This window comes from Centroberyx gerrardi, chromosome 5 (assembly GCF_048128805.1).
Source record: "Centroberyx gerrardi isolate f3 chromosome 5, fCenGer3.hap1.cur.20231027, whole genome shotgun sequence".
Taxonomy (NCBI): Eukaryota; Metazoa; Chordata; class Actinopteri; order Beryciformes; family Berycidae; genus Centroberyx; species Centroberyx gerrardi.
This window is the reverse complement of record NC_136001.1, coordinates 20,309,367-20,329,465: the sequence shown is the minus strand read 5'-3', so window position 1 is coordinate 20,329,465 and position 20,099 is coordinate 20,309,367. Positions and strand designations below refer to the sequence as shown.

The 20,099-nt window shown below is 42.4% G+C and overlaps 3 protein-coding genes across 3 annotated transcripts; 2 read left to right on the top strand and 1 right to left on the bottom strand.

Annotated features, from left to right (window-relative positions):
• Positions 1–239: 239 nt before the first annotated feature.
• usp4 (ubiquitin specific peptidase 4 (proto-oncogene)) lies at positions 240–13,801 on the top strand. The gene is made up of 22 exons (XM_071925944.2): positions 240–391; positions 1,860–1,987; positions 2,082–2,212; positions 2,291–2,417; positions 2,595–2,740; positions 3,260–3,321; positions 3,489–3,635; positions 5,205–5,322; positions 5,483–5,656; positions 6,075–6,233; positions 6,612–6,836; positions 7,872–7,955; positions 8,081–8,175; positions 8,266–8,448; positions 8,919–9,151; positions 9,586–9,807; positions 9,939–10,009; positions 10,151–10,266; positions 10,431–10,580; positions 11,355–11,458; positions 11,927–12,015; positions 12,223–13,801. Exons 1-22 carry the CDS (start codon positions 240–242, stop codon positions 12,343–12,345), a joined length of 3,039 nt encoding a protein of 1,012 aa, XP_071782045.2. The 3' UTR covers positions 12,346–13,801.
• A 1,227-nt stretch (positions 13,802–15,028) lies between these two features.
• On the bottom strand, positions 15,029–16,723 carry gpx1b (glutathione peroxidase 1b). Its single transcript, XM_071925945.2, has 2 exons — positions 16,421–16,723; positions 15,029–15,695 (listed from the first exon to the last, which is right to left on the bottom strand). The coding sequence occupies exons 1-2, from the start codon at positions 16,634–16,636 to the stop codon at positions 15,345–15,347; spliced, it is 567 nt and encodes a 188-aa protein (XP_071782046.1). The 5' UTR covers positions 16,637–16,723; the 3' UTR covers positions 15,029–15,344.
• A 1,477-nt stretch (positions 16,724–18,200) lies between these two features.
• On the top strand, positions 18,201–19,848 carry LOC144539342 (Fanconi anemia group D2 protein-like). The gene is made up of 8 exons (XM_078283578.1): positions 18,201–18,267; positions 18,374–18,508; positions 18,610–18,677; positions 18,785–18,891; positions 19,046–19,106; positions 19,271–19,323; positions 19,436–19,514; positions 19,720–19,848. The coding sequence occupies exons 1-8, from the start codon at positions 18,201–18,203 to the stop codon at positions 19,846–19,848; spliced, it is 699 nt and encodes a 232-aa protein (XP_078139704.1).
• Positions 19,849–20,099: the final 251 nt, after the last annotated feature.

The window sequence follows — 20,099 nt, the reverse complement described above, 5'->3', positions numbered from 1 at the left end:
CTTGGTACAATGCTGGCCAGGGATACCTTGCCCTTTAGGGTCAGGGTTAGCTGTGATTACTTTCATTGGTGCCATTGGTTTGGCTGTGGTGCTGAAAGAAAAGTCTCACCAGGGAGCAGCCGCAGCGGACTCGACTGTGTTCTAACCATAGAGGAAGAACGATTCTAGTCAGCAACGCTGTGAGCTCGTTCAAGTGCGAGTCCTCAACCGCGCGTTCACGATACCGGCACACTCACTGCATGATGGCCGAGGGAGGCGGACCCGAGTCGGGTAGCGCGGCAGACTCCGACTCGGAGCCGGTAGCTGCTCAGATGCCGACACCTTCAACTGAAAGTCAAAAACAGACAATTGGATCACTTCTGAAAACAACTCTACGAAAGGGCGACGAATGGTAAGAATCCGTAACGGCTAACATTACCTAGCTTGCTAGCTAGCAAGCTAATCAGAAACGGGAAATACTAACACGCTAGCGTTAGCTAGCTAACGACGCCCTCTGAAATCGAGAGCTGCTGCCGCTGCTGATATTGTGACCAGCTAACGTTCTGCACTCACACCAAACCCGACTTTGCAGTTTGTGTGTTGAAGAACGGTACCCGTAGTCGTAGCTACGGGTTGTAAGCTAGCAAGCCAACGTTGCTAGCTAACTGACTCATTTGTACATTTACTGTAACGTTAACATTAATTTTGTTGCAAGTTAGCTGACGTTAGCTAATGTGTTGGCTTGCTAGCCGGCTGGTATGATAGGCCCTGGCTTCCGATGGAGAATGCTCCTGCCAGTCAAACCGGTTCCTAGCTAATGATAAGGAAATGGTTCGATTGAAAAGAATACTACGCAACGTCGTTACTTGTAGTGACATGCCAGTTGAAGTTACCCTCCATGCTACTTGGCTGGCTAGCTACATATGTTACCATATTGTTTCAGATTATTAAGATCACACAGGCCTGGGTTGAATGCAAACAGAAGTATAGAAGAGGCTTCAGCTCAGCAAATGTTACAACAGGCAAATGTTGTCCTATAAGCGAGCCATCTCACCGGCTTCTTTGTCACTGGAGCCGGGCACCCAGGGAAGGACAGGCCCAATTTATTTAACTAGCAAGCTACTTGCTACCTGGCTAACATGTTCTACATAGATGTTGAGATTTGACAAACAAGGTCTCCAGCCTTCAAACACTATATAGAAAGTGAAAGTACTAAGTGGGGCACCATTACTGATCATCAAATTATACTCCAGCAGAAGTGATATATTTGTGATTGGGTTTCCCACAGGCACATAAACACTGTCACATAGCTTGGGGAAATGAGCCTGAAGTTAAAGGTCAAGCATTATTTTACATTACTTTACAGGCATTTCAGTTAAAGCTATTGCAGTAATTCCTCTGACAGTGATCTCATAGAATGCATTTTATTCCACGGACTACCTCCTTACTATGTGAATTCTTGCTAACAAGCTTATGTAGTAAAGGAGATTCTCACTTGTGATGAGATTAAGGCATTCTAGCTTGCTGTTACTATATCTGCAAATGCGACCTGAGGCACAAGGCAGTTTGTTCAGTGTTGCATAATGTTCTGGCTTGATAGAAGGTTGAATTCTTCCCAATACATTACAGTGTAAAGTCTCAAGGTTTCTTGCTACATCCCATAGGTCCTGTCACCTTTGGGCCCTTTCCTCTCCTTGCTTATCCAAAATCAGATGAGCAAACATTCCTTTAAGAAGTGTGGGTGCAAAAGATTCAGGACACACTATCCCAATAAGAGAAAGTGAAAGTAGTCCATAATGTAAATGCTCTTATTGCGTTCTTCAATATATTTGTATGAAATGTATCTCTGTCATTCACTATTACCAATCTTTTGTTTTTAGGTTTCTAATAGACAGCCGGTGGTTCAAACAGTGGAAGAAGTATGTGGGATTTGACAGCTGGGACATGTACAATGTTGGAGAACATAGCCTCTATCCAGGACCTATTGATAACTCTGGGCTGTTCTCAGGTAAAGCTGTCATTTTGAGAGATATTAAATCTTAAACATTGTATGAGTTTACCTGTTATGTAATGCATCATTTTGTCATATCTCCTTTGTAAAGACCATGAGACCCAAGTCCTGAAAGAGCACCTTATAGATGAGCTTGACTATGTCCTTGTACCTACTGAGGCATGGAACAAGCTTGTCAGCTGGTATGGTTGCCTGGAGGGCCAGACACCTATTGTCAGGAAGGTAATTCTGTTTCAGACATCTTTCATTTTGACTATTTACTTATTGACTGGCCTCCTAACAATATATTTTTTGCTCTAGGTGGTTGAACATGGCATGTTTGTCAAGCACTGTAAGGTGGAGGTGTATTTGTTGGAGTTGAACTTGTGTGAGAATGACAACATGGACAACGTGGTCACACGTCATTTCAGTAAAGCTGACACTATAGGTGAGTGTCTGAATTAGTGTTCTATGGATGCAACATGTCTGCTGAAAACAGCCAACTGGCATTGAAACTAACCTGATAAATTGCTAACTGTAGATTTAAATTTCTATCCTTTCAGTCAGTTATTAGCGGTGTTTTTGTGTGAATAAATCAGCAATGTTACAAATTCCCTTTTTTCAGATACCATAGAGAAGGAGATGAGGTCGCTCTTTGAAATCCCATCAGAGAAGGAGACGCGGCTCTGGAACAAATACATGAGCAACACATATGAGCAGCTGAACAAGCCAGACAGCACTGTACAGGATGCTGGTCTCTTCCAGGGACAGGTAGAGTAGAGCTGTGTTACTCAAATAACCTTGTGAGATAACTGATACACCTGCCTCTTCCACATTTCCAAAAATGAAAACCACAGCCCACCGAGTTATTGGTTCTCACTGTGTATATATGATATACTGTATGTGTGCTAAGTGTCTCGCTGATGTTTTTTTTTATACATCACTACTAAGCTAAAACATTTATCATCCTATGCACCAGGTCACTCAGATATAATATTCTATTGATGATGTTCTATAGAGTATTGTTATGATCAGGGAACAAAACAAACATGTCTGTTAACCACAGCATCTATTGTACTCAAATAGTTTTCAAAATTGGAAAAAAAAAACTGGTCGCAGACGGGCTAATTACTCATCAAAGCAGCAAGTGCAATTGATCGAAGTATCAGCCACCGCTAAAATTCAGGATTTCGCTGGTTGATAGTATTCATTTCAAGCCCCGGACATGATAGCTCTGACATGTAGGTCAATCATGGTGGCTTGGCTCTCATTCGGCTTGTTTTCCCACAGGTGCTTGTGATTGAACGCAAGAATGAGGATGGCACATGGCCCAGACAAGCCTCTCATCCCAAGTAAGCGAATACCTTGTTGTTTTTAGTTATTCAGGACAAGGTGATAAATAGTATAGATGGTACAGATATTCAAGTTTTACCATTCTGATTCATGTCACAGCATTGAAATTCTGAACTAATTTTATAAATGTGCGTGTCTGAAACATGGCTTTGCTTTTGCTTACCAGATCCAGTGCAACCCCATCCAGGAATTTCACTACCTCCCCAAAACTCTCCTCCAACTCGACAGCAACCATCTCCTCAACGGTAACCAACGGAGACAGCAGCAGTAACCCTGGCTACACACTGAACAACAGCACCTCCTCTGGCAACAGGTAAGAGCTATTGTCAGACTCTTAGAGGTTGCGACTGGTCCTCCCTTCCCATTTTTTTTCCACTGTACCAGTGCTGTGCTGTACCCAAGCTGGGCCTGAGTATGGTTTGGCACAGCATGGGCACCCATTGGTGTTCCATTGCAGTTTTGGTCGTATGGGACTCTGTTCTGAACATACATGTAACTATAGGGAGCGGTTAACCCAAATTAACGTGGTTACTTGCTTGTTTCCCCCCTAGCTACCGTAGTCTCCTTCATTTGTTACTATTCTGAAAAGACTTTCAGTATTTCCACATGACCGACACCCATGTCTTCACTTATTGTTGAAAACATTTTTCCATTGCGCACTGCAGAATTAAGATCGTTGTGCACTTTCTCATCGGCCCATATTGTGATTAGCACTTGCATTTCTTCTGTTTTCCATTGTTGCTTTCCATTATTTGTTTATGTTTTGTCTCGACCTATCATGACCCAAGTGGGCTGGTATCAGAAACATAAGGGTGCTATATCGGCACGCGTTTACTGTACCCTAACCATACTGAACTGTAAACAGTATATAATGGAAAAACATACTGTAACAGCATGGGTACAGTACAGCACAGGCACATTAGTGCAGCGGAAAAAGCATAAATAATAAGTGGCCCTAAGATGCTTGCATTTGGTATCGATGAAGGCCACTGCTACCCAGAGCTGAGTATTGGTACTGAGGAGCTCATCAATTATTTCTCAAAATTGGATGGGAGGATGCAATTTGATTAGATGAACAATGCAGATGTGTTTTGCCACAGCTTACTCTAGAATAGACTATCATGGTCAAATTAGTCAATATGAAGAATAGTGCTCAGAGTACTCATAATTGTTTCTATCGGACATTACAGAAAATGTAGTAAATTAGAGAGAAAATTTGATGATTGATGGCATTCTGATTGCCCAAACCACCTCAGGAGGTGATTTGACAGTCAAAGTGACAAAGAAACAGTAATATTTATATTATATAATTATATATAATATATATATAACAATTATATTATACAGTTAGTTTGTTGTCGATTACCATTATGTACTTAAAAGCTCAATAAAATTTCAATGTGTACCGGAAACACAGTTTAATGGTAAGTGTAAAAAAACCCCAAAAAAACAGATAAATCTGGATAAAATCTGAATATGGTAAAGGAGACTTCACTTGATATAACTTTTTAATTCCATGATTTCTTAAACTTAATACATTAACTGCCATGGGGGTCTGTGGTCACTACCAGTATCCAGGCATGTCTTTGTTCAGAATCTAAATCGCTGGTTTTACACTGAGTTTTAAAAATGAAAGCAAGAGTGTGGTGATGACAGCCAGCAGGTGAAGTCAATATAACAATCGTGATAGCTCATAAACTCATGGAGGTATGCATGCAAAAATGCCACCCTGTTCTATAAAAATGAAAGTTTGTTTAATGACAAATTGTATCCATGTATCATAAGTGGCCTGCTTGTTTCAATATTTTTACATGAAGTGTTGTCATGCAGTTCCTTGTATGGCCTCCGCAGCTCAACAATGACAGTTCTTTTTTTCCAACAGATTGGGGGGCTACAATTCATACAGCTCCTCCTACAACTACAGAGAGTCACAGTCGCAGCCTGGCCTGTGTGGTCTCAGTAATTTGGGCAACACATGCTTCATGAACTCTGCCCTCCAGGTAAAACACTTATACAACGGTTGTTATGTGTGCCCAACAATTGACTTAGAGAAGAAAAGAGACTAGGAGAAATGTATTTGAAAGCAGGACACAATTAGCATGGTTTTTAGGTATTTTGTCCACATAATCCTCTTTCCCCCCCCCCACACTCTTTCTCCAGTGCCTGAGCAATGCATCCTCACTCACAGAATACTTCCTGAATGACCAGTATGAGGCAGAGATTAACCGGGAGAATCCCCTGGGAATGAGGGGGGAGATTGCAGAGTCTTATGCTGATTTGGTCAAGCAGATGTGGCTCAGCCGCAGCAGCTATGTGGCCCCACGTACCTTCAAAGTGAGTTGCACCAACCAAATCCCATCTAAAATCTGTTTTTTTTGTTTACATTCATTAAGCTGCAGTGCCCCCCCCCCCCCCCCACCACCACCACCACAGCTGGAAGATTGCCCCCACAAATAGAAAATCATCTGTCCTTTTTGCTTAGCTCCCCTGCTCTCCAAAAGAAAAAATAATGCAATTACAGAACAATTGTCCAGATACCATGATGTAAATGTCCAAATAAGAGCCTTTCTTAAACTGCAGCACTTCCTGAAAGTGATCCTGGAGTGAGTCCATGAGCAAATCTGGGTCTCAGAATCCAAAATATAACCCCCCACATCCACCAAAAATTAAACAGGAAATACAGATGAAAATTATTTAATCATAATCTTTTGATTATGGACAAAGTTGAGAACCGCTACCGTATTATTTCCAGACCCAGGTTGGACGCTTCGCCCCCCAGTTTTCAGGCTACCAGCAGCAGGACTCCCAGGAGCTGTTGGCCTTCCTGCTGGACGGGCTCCATGAAGATCTGAACCGTGTCAAAAAGAAGCCTTATCTGGCCCTGAGGGATGCAGAGGGCCGTCCAGATGAGGTACAGCACATACACATGAAATGGCATTACACGATGTAGGTCTTGGTTTTAACATCAATGTACTTTTGGTCATGTAGTGTTTCTGTAGCAGTTTTTGTCTCAAATGACTAAAAACATTGTTTAAAGGCTCAATCTAATGCAGGAGTATGATGCCCCTACTACTTGCTTTCTTTGTGTTTTGATTTATCGGATTGACTGTAAACTGTTTGGTTATATTTGCATTGTTTAATCAAGTTGCACACTTAACAAGTTTGTGTGCATATAACCATATCTGACAAAAGAAATTCTATATTTGGGCTTTAAAATGCAGTCCAATAAATGTATGTCTCTATTTATTTATTTATTTTTTATTTTTTTCCTTTGGTTGTGGAATTGCAGATTGTTGCCAAGGAAGCCTGGACTAACCACCGCTTGCGCAACGACTCTGTCATAGTTGACATTTTCCACGGCCTCTTCAAATCCACTTTGGTGTGCCCAGAGTGCTCCAAGGTGTCTGTAACCTTTGACCCATTCTGCTACCTCACGCTGCCTCTGCCCATGAAGAAGGACCGCACTATGGAGGTTTTCCTAGTGCGATCAGACCCTCAGTCCAGACCCACACAGGTGAGATGGTAATCAGACTAGGGCCTGTATGTATCCAAGTACTCATTCAATGCAGTATGAAAAGCTAAGCTGGTTGTCAGAATAGCCCTCCCACTCTGAAACACATGTTCAGGGTGGTGTAGTGATTTGGGAGGCCTCCCTTTAACCAGAGAACCCAGGTTCAAGCCCCTGTGTCGGCAAGCATCCGCCCTGAGCAACACATTCAATCCCTACCTGCTCCACTGTACTGTAGTTGTTCCTGCACTCTTGCCTCCATGTGGAGGGGGGCAAGTGAAAAATGAATTTCCTTATAAGTATCAGTAAAGGGTTCAGAGACGATACTTGTAGCACTGAAACCTGTCATTAAGCAGTTATCAATTCACAATGCTTTACCCCTGTCTCTCTCAATTTTTATATCCGGCATAATACTTAGAACTTTCCTGACATCAGCAATGCAGTATATGAGTGATTCCCTCTTGAACCTGAGTCGCACTGTAGTCATAGTTTGGAGTAAGATGAAATGTTGGAGATAGAAATGCTCTGACAGTCTTGATCAGATCTTCCAGCGCCCCAGAGCCCTCAAAATGTCAAATGACTTCAAAACGATACTCTGACTTTTTAGCAAATAAGCTCTTTTATCAACTTGTCATTGTCTAAAATGACAGTTGGAAGGTTATGGTGATCTTTACATTGTCTACATGAACTTACTGTGCTTTTTATGTTGCACATAGTGCTAAGGCAGCTCTGAGAATCAGAGCAGTGGTGGGGTCTTTGTCAGTTTCATGAAATGTGTTTATGTGCAGATAATTGTTTGTGTCTGTCTAATGTTTACATTTTTCTGGCTCTACTATTGCTATGTGTTACTGCCTGGATGTGTTATGGTTGTATGTACTGTATATTACAGTAGATGTGCTATTTAGCATTTCAAGTCTTACAAACAGAGCTGTTTTTGTGCTCGCTGTTGATGGGTATTGGATTTCCGAGTGCTCCGGCAGTTAACGAAGCGGTTCACTGACTGAGATCATAATGCCTCTCTTTATTCTCTCTCTCTGGCAGTACCGAGTGGTGGTCCCCAAGCTGGGTTCAGTGACAGACCTGTGCAGCGCCTTGTCCAGACTCTGTGGAATCCCTCCTGAGAATGTGAGAACTTCACTCTTACACTAGCAGAATAAAGTCAAGTCTATACCATCAGCCATTTGTGTTCAATCTTTGGTTGAAATGGCACCAATATCTGCTAACTTAGCAATTCTCTTATGTCTTTCTAGATGGTGGTGGCTGACGTTTACAATCACAGGTTCCATAAAATTTACAGACGGGATGATGGCCTCAACCAAATCATGGAGAAAGATGACATCTTTGTGTAAGTCTTGTTGTAGACTAAAGAATGAGATCAGTCAGACACAGTGATTGGGGTTTAATGTGTGTGTTGTGTTTGTGATGCTTTTTGCAGGTATGAGGTGCAGGAGGAGGACAGCGAGAGGATGAACCTGCCTGTGTATTTCAGGGAGCGCCACTCCAAACATGGCGGAGGCTCCACGGGCACCATGCTATTTGGCCAGCCTCTACTCATCACCGTGCCCAGACACAACCTCATAGCAGATGTGCTGTATGACAAGATCCTGGAGAGGATTGGGTGAGTACGTACTGTGTGGAGTGGAATGCGGAAGACTGCATAATACACGGCTGTGGTTACACTTTCGTTTCAGTTCAACTTTTATCATCCAGTCAGCAGGGCAATAATTCCAGGATGTTGCAAGTGACAGGTCTGGAAGTAGTCAGGCTCAAATTATAAATGGAGAGGGAGAGAGGGGAAAAAATAATGCAGAAGCAGATTTAACTGAAGACAGACACAGGAAACGCCTAACAGCTATTTTCATGTCAAGTGTGGACATGATATGATCTCATAAAATCCAACCTGTAGAACTAGATCTCAAAAATCACATTGAAATGACAAGTGTAGCCATAGCCAATGTTTGCCGCATGAGGATAATGTCCGACCAATAATCTCCACACTACCTACCTCCCCACGCCAAGTGAGTCCTTATTGTGTTCGATTCAGGCGAACACATATTTTAATCAGCTGTCTTCTGTTCCCTGTTGCAGACGCTATGTAAAGCCCTCCCAGAGCCCCTGTACTGAAAGCAGGGCCTCAGCCTCAGCCTCAGCCACCTTCGCCAGCTGTAGCCAGGCCCCTGAATGTTCCACATCATCTAGCCTCAATGCCAGCCTGAGCGGCTGTGGCAGCCCCCTGTCGGACGGGGCCTCCTGCAGCGCCAGCTCCAGTAACAGCAGCAACCACTCAGGGACCTGCAACGGGCCTAATGGGCTATGTGATGGTAAGCTCCCAGCATGAATCATACAGTGTTTCCTGTAGCATTTATTTGTAGATGTGGGGTGATGGGAGGTAATTTTGGCTCTGAGATCAATGTTCCCTCCTAGGCCCATTTCAGGATCAGTTCCAGTAGGTGCTGCAGTTTTAGAATGTCTCTTATTTGTAATATATGGACAGCTGCTGTAATAGAAATTGTTTATTTATGTTTCGAGGAGGGGGGGTGGATAAGTTGAATTTTCATTTTTCTAGCTGTGGGGACAATATTGCAGCTGTGGGGAGGCACCACATCTAAATTAATGTAAAGGAAACACTGATTGTAGCAGATAGAAAGTTGTACTGTTTACTTTTTAGGCAGTTCCAATTCATCCATAATAGCCAAATTCATTCATATGAAAAAGTGCTTGACATATGATTTCATGGATGTCTGTATCTGTTCAGGTGAGGAGGAGGCCATGGACCACCAGGTGAGTCCTGAGCCAGAGAATGGCCAGTCGGAAGAGGAGGAAGAGGAGACTTCTGACTTGGAAAATGGGCCTAAAGGCACCTCGGCCAAGCTGTGCTCCACACCACCCAAGCTCTTCACTTTCAGCATGGTCAACTCTTATGGGACAGCCAACATTAGCCCACTGCCTTGTGACGGAAATGTCCTCAAACTCAATCGTCAGTGTTATGTTTTTTTTTTAAACTGAATATTTTGAACGAATTGCATTGCTTTGTATAGCTTTATTTTTACAAAGCCGCTTTGTGTTGTAGTTGAGGTGACAAACCCCCCTTTCCTCTTTTCTCTGCAGCACATTCCACAGTGGCGATCGACTGGGACTCGGACTCAAAGAAACTGTGTTACGATGATCAGGAAGCCGAGGTCAGTGGATTTAATATTTATCAGAGATAGTCAAATTCCTCAAGCATCTGTGAGGTCATCTTGCGACAGGATATGCCTAATTTTCTCTCTGTTGTTTGTGTGTGTGTGTGTGTGTGTTTGTGTGTGTGTGTGTGTGTGTAGGCATATGAGAAGCATGAGAGCATGCTGCAGCCCCAAAAAAAGAAGGCCACCGTGGCTCTGAGGGAATGCATCGAGCTCTTCACAACCATGGAGACACTTGGAGAACACGATCCATGGTAAAGGTTCACAACAACTCAAGTCTGACTCAGTATTAAACCATTGGAGTTGTTACCATTATACTCCACTAGAAGACTCCACGTTTTTTTTGTTGTTGCTGTGGCTCTTTTTTTGCTCTTTCATTGTCGTTGTCATATCAGCATTACCTCTCTTGTTTATGCAGGTATTGTCCCACATGCAAGAAACACCAACAGGCCACAAAAAAGTTTGACTTGTGGTCATTGCCTCGCATTCTGGTAGTCCACCTAAAGCGTTTCTCCTACAACCGATGCTGGAGGGACAAGCTGGACACAGTGGTGGACTTTCCCATCAGGTATGCTGGCAGGATTTCTTGAACTTGACAGATGGTCAAGACAGTTTGTTCTGAGGAAAACAATGCTGTAATCTTTACTGTTTCTGCTAAAGATTTTCTGGGAATAAACTCCCCCTCCTATATCTCTATTAGTTGGATTTTAAAAGGCAAAATTGACATCCTTAGCATCCGTATTGATAGGACTTGTACACCAGAGGGAGCTGATGTGCAAACTGTACAAGGAAATAAGGGAATGAGGAAATAATTTTCCATTTAAGAGAATTGGACTGGGAGAACTGACGTCACACTCCAAAGGACAAATTACTTGCCTTATCTATTTTGGTTGGGCAACTTAACAACTAACAAAAGGACCTTTCAACTCTGCATGAATCATTCAAATGCTTTTTTCAGTTGGCAGAACACAGATTTCCCTCTGTTGCGAAATAGAGAAGTGGCCTCATGGCTGTATGGCGTAACGGCTACCTGTGTATTCTTTGCACTGTGTTTTCACCACTTACTGGCCTCTGTTGAGGAACCTGATCCACCAGAAACCAGGAAGCAGAACAGAAAATGTTACTGAAGAGCTGAAATCCTGCATCAAGAACGCTGACTCATGCTTACTTAGGTTGCCTCAAACATAGGCCCATCTGTTGTGTCCTTCATTTAAGTGTGATTCTCAAAGAATCTAGTATTATTGCACCACAAGTTCCTCTTTGCTGTGTGACTTTATGAATCTCTCAGGTCCAGTGTGGCAGTTTTTTTGTTTGCTGCGGCTGATGGTGTTTTCTTTCTCAGGGACCTGAACATGTCTGAGTTTGTGTGCGATCCCAAGGCTGGCCCCTACATATATGACCTCATTGCTGTCTCAAACCACTATGGCGGAATGGGAGGGGGCCACTGTAAGTCATTGTTAACTTTTCCCTCCATCTCTCTTTAATCTCTTAAAACACACTGACACACTCATTGTCACTCGCACATGCCTAAAACTGCAGTTAATAGGTTATATTAACATAAAACCATTTCATTTTCACCATAATCTCTAATTCCTAGGCCAGTACTATTTGTTTTGGTCTTGTAAATTGAAAGACATACACAGTGTTTCAAGACTAGAGGTGCCAGACCAACACTGTGTTTCTGTAAAACTGTTTGTAATTGATTACACTTTAATAGGGCAAAGTGCCTTTCCCCGTACCATTATCTTTGAGGATCACTATCAGTATTTTTTTTTATTTTTTTTTTATCTGCTCACTCCATGCATTGTGAATGAGGACTTGGCTGTTAACAATATTTTTTATCTCTTCCTGAGTAAACACAAATGGTATGAATGAATAGGTGTTTGATATCACTCCCTTCCCTCTGTCTAACAGACACAGCTTATGGCAAGAATAAAGTGGATGGCAAGTGGCATTACTTTGACGACAGCAGTGTTTCGTCTGCCTCAGAGGATCAGATTGTGGTGAGCTTTTACCCCTTGTCGATGTTCATGAATCTGTCCTGTAATTGTAGTTGAACCTCGCAGGAGATATTTGTCATTGCCTGTGTTCAAAAGTAGCCAATGAATGATGTCTGATGTAGAGAAGTCTCCAGCCTTCTTGTCTTTCTGTCCTCGGTGTCAAGTGTCCCAGTTGTGTAGGGTAATCCTATCCTTGTCCTCTCCTCGCAGACTAAAGCAGCCTACGTGCTATTTTACCAACGCAGAGATGAGGAAGCCCCCTCCAAGCCTCAGCCCTCTGCCTCTCTGGGAGGAGCTCCTGAAGTAGCCGATGACCACATGGACACAAACTGAGCAGCACTGATGCTAACGGACACGCACTGAAACGTATATGGCAAATAGAGACACTCGAACGCACACACGAAGCTACTTCAGTGACAGAAGACTCCACAGAGTTAACATTATTAAACCTACCTTCCCCGTGTTTTATTTGATTTTTGTCTCGTATCTTGTCAACTAGAGCCAAAAGCCTTGTCAGAAGAGTGACCTGAGAGACTTCCTCCCTGGAGCGGGTGGCCTACTGATTTTTGAACTTAGTTTACTAGTCTGGAACAAAGAGGAATATAAGTGGCGATAGATCCTCTCACTGGACGAACAGAATGTTAGAAGTGCCCTCAAATGCATAGGTAAACAAACATTTCTGTTACCCACAAGAACAGTCAGAAATAATAATAAAAAAAGCCAAATGCACATCTTGTTTCAACCAAAGCGTTCCAAGGTGTATATGATGAAATGTACTAACTGTTTAGACATTAAGGGGACACTAGCGTTGTCCCCGATAATCCCTCTGTGCTGAGGTAAATGCAAACATATTATGACAGTGTGATGTGCACACAGTGCAATACATGACATGCTTGTCTAATGAATCCTGTGCCCTTATGCCACCTGTGAAGAATGGATCCATTGAGAAAAGCGCACTGATGGGGTTCCTCCTGCTGCAGACTAGCTGTGGCAGTTGCGTTCCCGGCCTGCTGGGTCTGTGTTGCAGTCCAAACCACAGAGGGGATGTCTCCTTTCAAGGTTCTCTGATCTGGGTCTTGACATGAGTTGAGGCAGAGGCAGCCAGGCTCTTGTTAAACCATCACCCCTGCTCTTTGAAGCACAGCATGCTAGCTCTGCTGTCTCTCGGACCCTAAGCTATGAGAGGAGTCTCACCCTGCAAACAAATTATACTTTTTCTTTCTTTTTTTTTTTTTTTAATCACACAATACAAGAGCGGCCTTTTGATTCCTGCAACCTGATTAAAAAGGAGGCACTTTGAATTTTCCAAGAATTCATTATCTATCTGCTTCTGGTGTATCTAGAGATACTGAAATCGTATGGTTTGGCCTTAGCATTAAGGCCTCTGATCTGTCATACATTTCAAGGTCATTTTAATGTGTCTTTTAAGCATATTTTGATTGCTGCCTGACTGGACCCCTAGCTCACCTGCAATGGCTTGTCCTTATTTAGTCTTGTACATTAACGCAGCTCTGTATTGAAATGGCTATGTTATTTGATATCTTCAAAGCACACTGAGTGAAGCATAATAAACCAGTATAAAAGTGGTGCTTTATTCATGAAACTTGAAATCGCTGCTGGTCATGAAGAACAATCTACATCTGTCATCAGAATGGGGACAGGACAGCAGTACCTTAACAGCATCCTCAGTGTGTGTGAGGGTGGATGCAGGCGTTTGGAGATAATTGTTTCCCTTCCAGTGGTTTTAGTCACTACTACTCAGCTGTTCAATAAAATATAATATGGCGAATTCTTGTGTGTTGATGGAATAAGGATAGAAATTACTCCCATTTGTTTAATATTCTTAACTGTTGCTATCTAGCTCTTAATACTGAGACTAAACATTTGTCCCATCAAACACGTGTGGTATGAAGAGACTGAGTTTAAAAGAATGAAGTAAGCTACTCCGTATCAAAGGTCTTCTTGTGACACCAGGTGTAATAATGGATATGATTCCATTAAGGTGGACTTGCTCTGTGGCGTCACTTCCGTGCTTTATCTATGTGGCACAACAGCATGTAAATGTGTGGGACTGCAAGTGTCCTTTTTGCTGGTTGGTCCTGCCGTGATTATGCCCTTCTGAGATGACTACCTAAGTATAATCATTTATGCCAATGACTAGAAAAGCTTTACATCATATCTGTAATCCTAGCTACTGGGTTGAAAACGAAATTCAGCTGTCCTAAAGCAATGAATCATGCATCCCCCCCCCCCCCCCCCCCCCCCCCCCCCCCCCCGAAATCATGAGAGCAATTCCGATTCAACTTAAAATCGCTGAAGAGATGTAAATAATCACACTATTTCAAATAGGTATATAAATAACTGTGTCCTAATATTTATCATATTGCCAATATCTACACTATTTGTTTTTAATTGAGAAATATTTGGATTCAAAGTACAATAAAGACTGGAAGCCTAAAAAGAATGTTTTGTTTGGACTAATTGCTTTCAGACAAAAGTGTGTCACTGGAATAACCAACAGCAAGGCTGGAACTACGAAGGGAAGCTGTGGTTATTAATTTGGAAATAAAAACCCGAAATTCCTGTTTTTGCATTGCACAATCAACTTCATTTGCCAGTGGCGAAACCCTGATGGCAAGAGCATGCCATTCAGGTTCTGCAGTGTCTGTAAAGTGAACTAAGATAAGATCTGTGTGTCCAGAGTTATATTATTAGCTACGGGAATTGCGTGCGAACATAGTTCCCTACACCTCTAGTATGTCAGGTTTTTTAATCGGTCATAACCTTTTCACTGCAGGGTAAATGTAAAAAACTCCCTCAAATCTTCACATGGGTCTTGTTACAATTTGGTCTATAAACCATGGAGCTTGAATTAAAAATGTGATCAGTTTGTCACAATTGAAAATAGAATGATTTTAGGTGCAAGAGTCATGTTTGGCTCATTAATAATATAGGCCTATCATCATCGTCTAAAATGCCGTCTTTCATGGTTACCAAACAGGTTCACTCACAGACATATAGCAAAAACTACATTTATTGGTCCACTTGTTACATTAAACCACAGCTGTGCTTTACATAAACCCAATGCAACTGAGAAGTTAAGCCTTTTACATTTCCTCGGATACCCCCCTCACAATTGGCTTGGTTTCGGAGGATGCCTTCATATAGTAAAAGTTCAGAACACAGGCATTTTGTTGAAGAGAGCACAGGTGGGTCTGGAAGATGTCAAGCACACCGATCCTACAAAAGCGATACAGAAAATTGGAAGACCTGTTGTCGAAAGGCTAGTGCAAGAGGAAGCTGTAGGGTGTGACCAAGATGTGGAGGACGGTTTAGTTTGCCAGGTTGAGCAGCTTCTTGATGTCTCCCTCGATGTTGCTGGTCAGGAACCGTCTGCTGTAGCGCTTGAACGGCTCTCCGTCCGGACCGATGAGGAACTTCTCGAAGTTCCAGGCCACGTCGTTCCTGCAGACCGGGCTCCAGATGATGCACTTGGGGTCGTTCATGAGGCTCGCCGGGTCGTCGCTGGGCAGCGGCAGCTTCTCCCTCAGGAAGACGAACAGGGGATGGGCGTCCTTCCCGTTCACGTCCACTTTCCCGAGGAGCTGGAACTTAGGCTCGAAGCCGTTTCCGGGACGGACGTACTTCAAGGACAGCAGGATCTCCTCGTTCTTACAGTTCTCCTGCACGGGTTGATCAAGGATTGTTTTTACCAAATTATATAGAACCCCCCCCCCACCACCACCACCACCACCACCAAAAATAACGAATATAATAATAATAATAATAGTAATCTAAAAATATTTTTCAAGAATACTATAGGCTAGCCTACAAATATCACCGCAAAAGTCCCTAAAATAATATTGTATACCGGGGTTATATAAATGTGTAAAAAATATAACTCTAAAACAATACCATGAAGTTCAGATAAGGTCACTGTGAACTGGCTCACTGAGTGGGCAACCACATGCACACTAAAGTCCCCATGGAAACATTATAGGAATATGGCCTATAGTGTCTCGCTAGTAGCCTAATGTCATGCAACAAAAAAAATATTTGAATTGAAAATTAGTCAAAACCAGTGGCCAGCACCGTTGAAAGTATGGACAAATTTTGAAAGTTTACCTACAATTTCCTCACTCTGAATTTTATGAATAGGACTCAAGTCTCTTCATCCATGAATCAAATTAGTTGAACTAAATAAGATGTAACGTTAGACATTACAAACTAAAACATTTCCAGAAACTAAAATTGAAAATCCAATTTGAAAATAAAAGCAACATAAACATCAAAATTCAAACTACTGAAAGGTAAGAGAGGAGAATATGTGCAGCAGATGTGAACCTATAGCCCTATATAGCCTACTTCCCTGTGTTTAATACAGTAAAGGTGAATGTAATGTCTTTACCTGATGGCCGAACTGGTTGCAGGGAACTCCCAGAACCACGAGCCCCTTCCCGGCGTACCGCTCGTGGAGCTCGTTCATCTGGGTGTAATCCCTGGTGGTCGTGCCTCAGAGAGACGCGACATTCTCAATGAGCACCACTTTGCCCTGCAGAGAGGAGAAATTAAATGTTTCTCCTGTTACCAGTGTGGCAGTCAGCCCGTAAAATTTCGTCGCCATTATTGTAGTGACAGTTCCCCTTCTTTCCTCGGAGCCAGGAAGCGAAAATGGTATTGTGTTTCCTCGGCTTATGCTTTAATGTTTGGCATAAGGTCAAAGAGGTAGAATCTAACTGTCAAGATAGTTCACCTCCTACTCCAACAATGGAAACCCTAGACCGGAACAGCGTAGGGAAGATAAATCATCTCGCACCTGCGTACATCTGTCTGAAATTACAACATTCATGAATAGTCAGTCAGCAGGATAGGTAACAGCAGGTAATTTATGCAAGACTCTTCATGAATATGCAGTACTGACACCAGACACCTCCACTGACATCAGATATCCCCATACAAGCAGGAGCACCTGTAAAACTATGTATTTATTTATTTAATCAATCAATCGACCAAATGTGAGACACTCCTGACTGTTTCTGTATCAAAGAACAAGACTGACGGTGACCAGACTTATTCTGCTTTTATTTTGACTGTCAAAGCACTTTGTAAACTCTGTTTTTAAAGGTGCTATATAAGTAAAGTTGTTATTATTATTATTATTATTATTATTATTATTATTATTATTATTATTATTATATACTCTAGTCTACCTCATTGTCCTTCTGTGTTATTGATCTATGCCATTTGCCATTTTTATTCCTCTTGATTGTGGAGGACTTTATAATTTTGTTTTGACAAGGGCTATATACATCAAGAGTATTATGATTAGTATTATTATTATTAACTCCCAGCCAAAAAAGAAGCGGTCTAGTTTGCCGAACGGAGTTTAGGCGAAGGCGGAAATTTGCAGAAGTGAAGCCACTCGCTTTAACTATATACTCTGTGATAAAGTTAGTACAGTGTTTGATTTAGTTGGTTGTGCGCGTTTGGTTACACAGCGTAGCCCGGGCAGGCTCTTTCCAATGTAAAGGTCTAAACTTTGGGAAGCCTAACCCCGCCCGAGAACGGCCAACCTGTGTCTCAAAACATGCCAGCCCATTCGTAGAAAGCTAGAGACCGTCTAAAACACACTGTAATGTTTTTGATGGTGGGTAATTTCTAGTAATGACCTGTTTTTAATAGCGTGAAACAGATTGTGTTTCCTCTGAGTGGCTTATAAAGGAGCTACATACACATAAATTTCTCTTTATGCCTTCACTTGACATATCAAAAGACGTTTTGGACATTTGTCTCTACCGTCCACTGTCAGGCCCTTTGTAGAGGATCCCTGGCTGAGACTGACGAGTCTCTCTGATGATGCTCAAATCACATTGGCGCGGGAATTTGTGTTGTGTTGTAAATTTGCATCTGTCGTCTCGTCTGAGCGCCTGTCTGAACAGTATGTCGTACTTTTGTCATTCAGAATTATTCTGATAGCCAACAACTGAACCTCGATACACATTTATAAAGTATAGCATCTGTTTTATGGAATTACGCAACTAATACCTTAGCTATATTTGCTATATAATAGCTATCCTAGCCAGTCAAAGTATCAATCAACGACAGCATGTTAGCTAGCTTCTTACCACTGGGTGCTAGCTTGGTTTATGGTTTATACTGAAAAGTTCTGGATCTTTGTATTTTCTCAGATGATGCGCAAGAAACGACGCTCATCTGTGGATAAAGGCGAGAGTGCTGCACATGGCCTGGCCTCTAGTAAGTTTTATGTAACATCACAGCAATTCATAACCAGTTGCCAGTAACCAGCAGTTGTTTTGCATTGAATTCTTTGCTATGAGCTTCCTGTTTCTCTTCCCTGCAGAACCAAAGAAAAGTCGCAGCACTGGTCGCCAGTCCAAGGGAGCTGTCCCAGAAGAGACTAATGAAAGTGTATTTGGTGTCTGTCTGCGAGAGGCAGGTGTCATCTTGAGACAAGGTGGCACATCCAACGAGATTGGTAAACACACTCAGCCCATGTTTTAAAACATACCTTACCAGGCAAGTAAACACATGTGTGAAACCAGCTATTAATTGCCATCTTTATCTTATTCCCTCTAGCTGTAGACCAAGTAGTTTTCCAAAAAAGGATAAGGCAACAACTACTTAAGAGTCCCAGGTACCCTGGTGTGAGTATAAACTCCATCCCTGAAATAAAGACCACAGGTTTCTGCATTTTCAGGCAGAACCCTGTTCCATCTAGCTAATTACGTTTCATTGCCATTTCATTGGTCAGATTGTGCAGGAATTCATCACTGGATTGGAGTCTCACATTGAGGACCCTGAGAGGTTCAGGAACTGCCTCCTTCCATGTGTCCCATGTCTGTCTGATGGGGACTCCAGGTAATTGTAAATGGGGCGCACAATGCTAATAGAGGCTGGGCTCCCTTGAGTCAGCACTTTAAGTTATGAAGGACACAGCTAAATCTTAGACTTTATGTCAGGAGTCTGTAGGGTATGAAATCATGACACACAACCCACATCTTCTGTGTTTTAGTTCTGTCAGCTCATTCCAAGAGAGTCTGCTGCGCATGCTGTTGGGGATTGAGATGCTACAGGTAAGACTGTCAGAATACAGGAGATTCTGTGAAATATGCTTGTACAGCCTAGGTACAAAGAATGTCACATGGAAACACACAGAAATGTGAAATGCCTATTCCTGCTATGAGGCACAGTAATGACTCTAACACAATTTCTTACTCTACTATTTTCTTTCTTGTAGACTTTGATCATTAACACCTTGTTTGAGAAACTCCCTGAATTCATGTTTAATGGGTGAGTATCTTGTATGAGCTCACTGTACTGTGTATCAAACATTATTTTTTTACAAATGTTTTTTCTATTGTCTTATTTTATAAAAGTTTTTATCTTGTTCTATTCCTCATAGTACTGGAGACGGAGGACTGAATATTCCTCGCATCATTGTCAACCAGCTCAAATGGCTAGACAGAGTTATGGACAGCAAGGTAGTAATTTCTGTGATGATAGGTTTTGTTGGATGTACAGTCACGGTCATTTACATTATTAAAGGTATTTTTTATTTTTCCTGATCTGTTCCATAAGCTTCCTAACTGGTCACATTCCTGTTCATATCACCTCGACATCATCACTAAATTGTAGACGGGGCTCTGCGTGTTTATTTCTGCCCTCTTTGTGGCCTGTTATTTGCAGGATTTGGCAGCTAAGCTCATGCAGCTGGTGTCAGTGGCACCAGTGGAGGTTCAGCGTGACATCATCACCAGTCTGCCAGAGATCCTGGAAGACTCCCAGCACAATGATATAGCCAGGGAGCTCAAGTGAGTATGTCTCTACTACTGAGTCGCCGCTACCTCAGCGACATTAAACGTGCGCCATCTGTGGTTTGTGATGTGCTGAGGTGACTCACAAACTGCTGTTTCCATCTCTCTGTCTTCTGCAGCTCCTTACTCCAGGAAAACACTCAGCTGACTGTCCCCATCTTGGACGCCCTGTCCAGCTTGAACCTCAGTTCCTCATTACTGACTGAGGTAGTACACATACACACACACTCTTGCACTCTCACGCTCACTCTT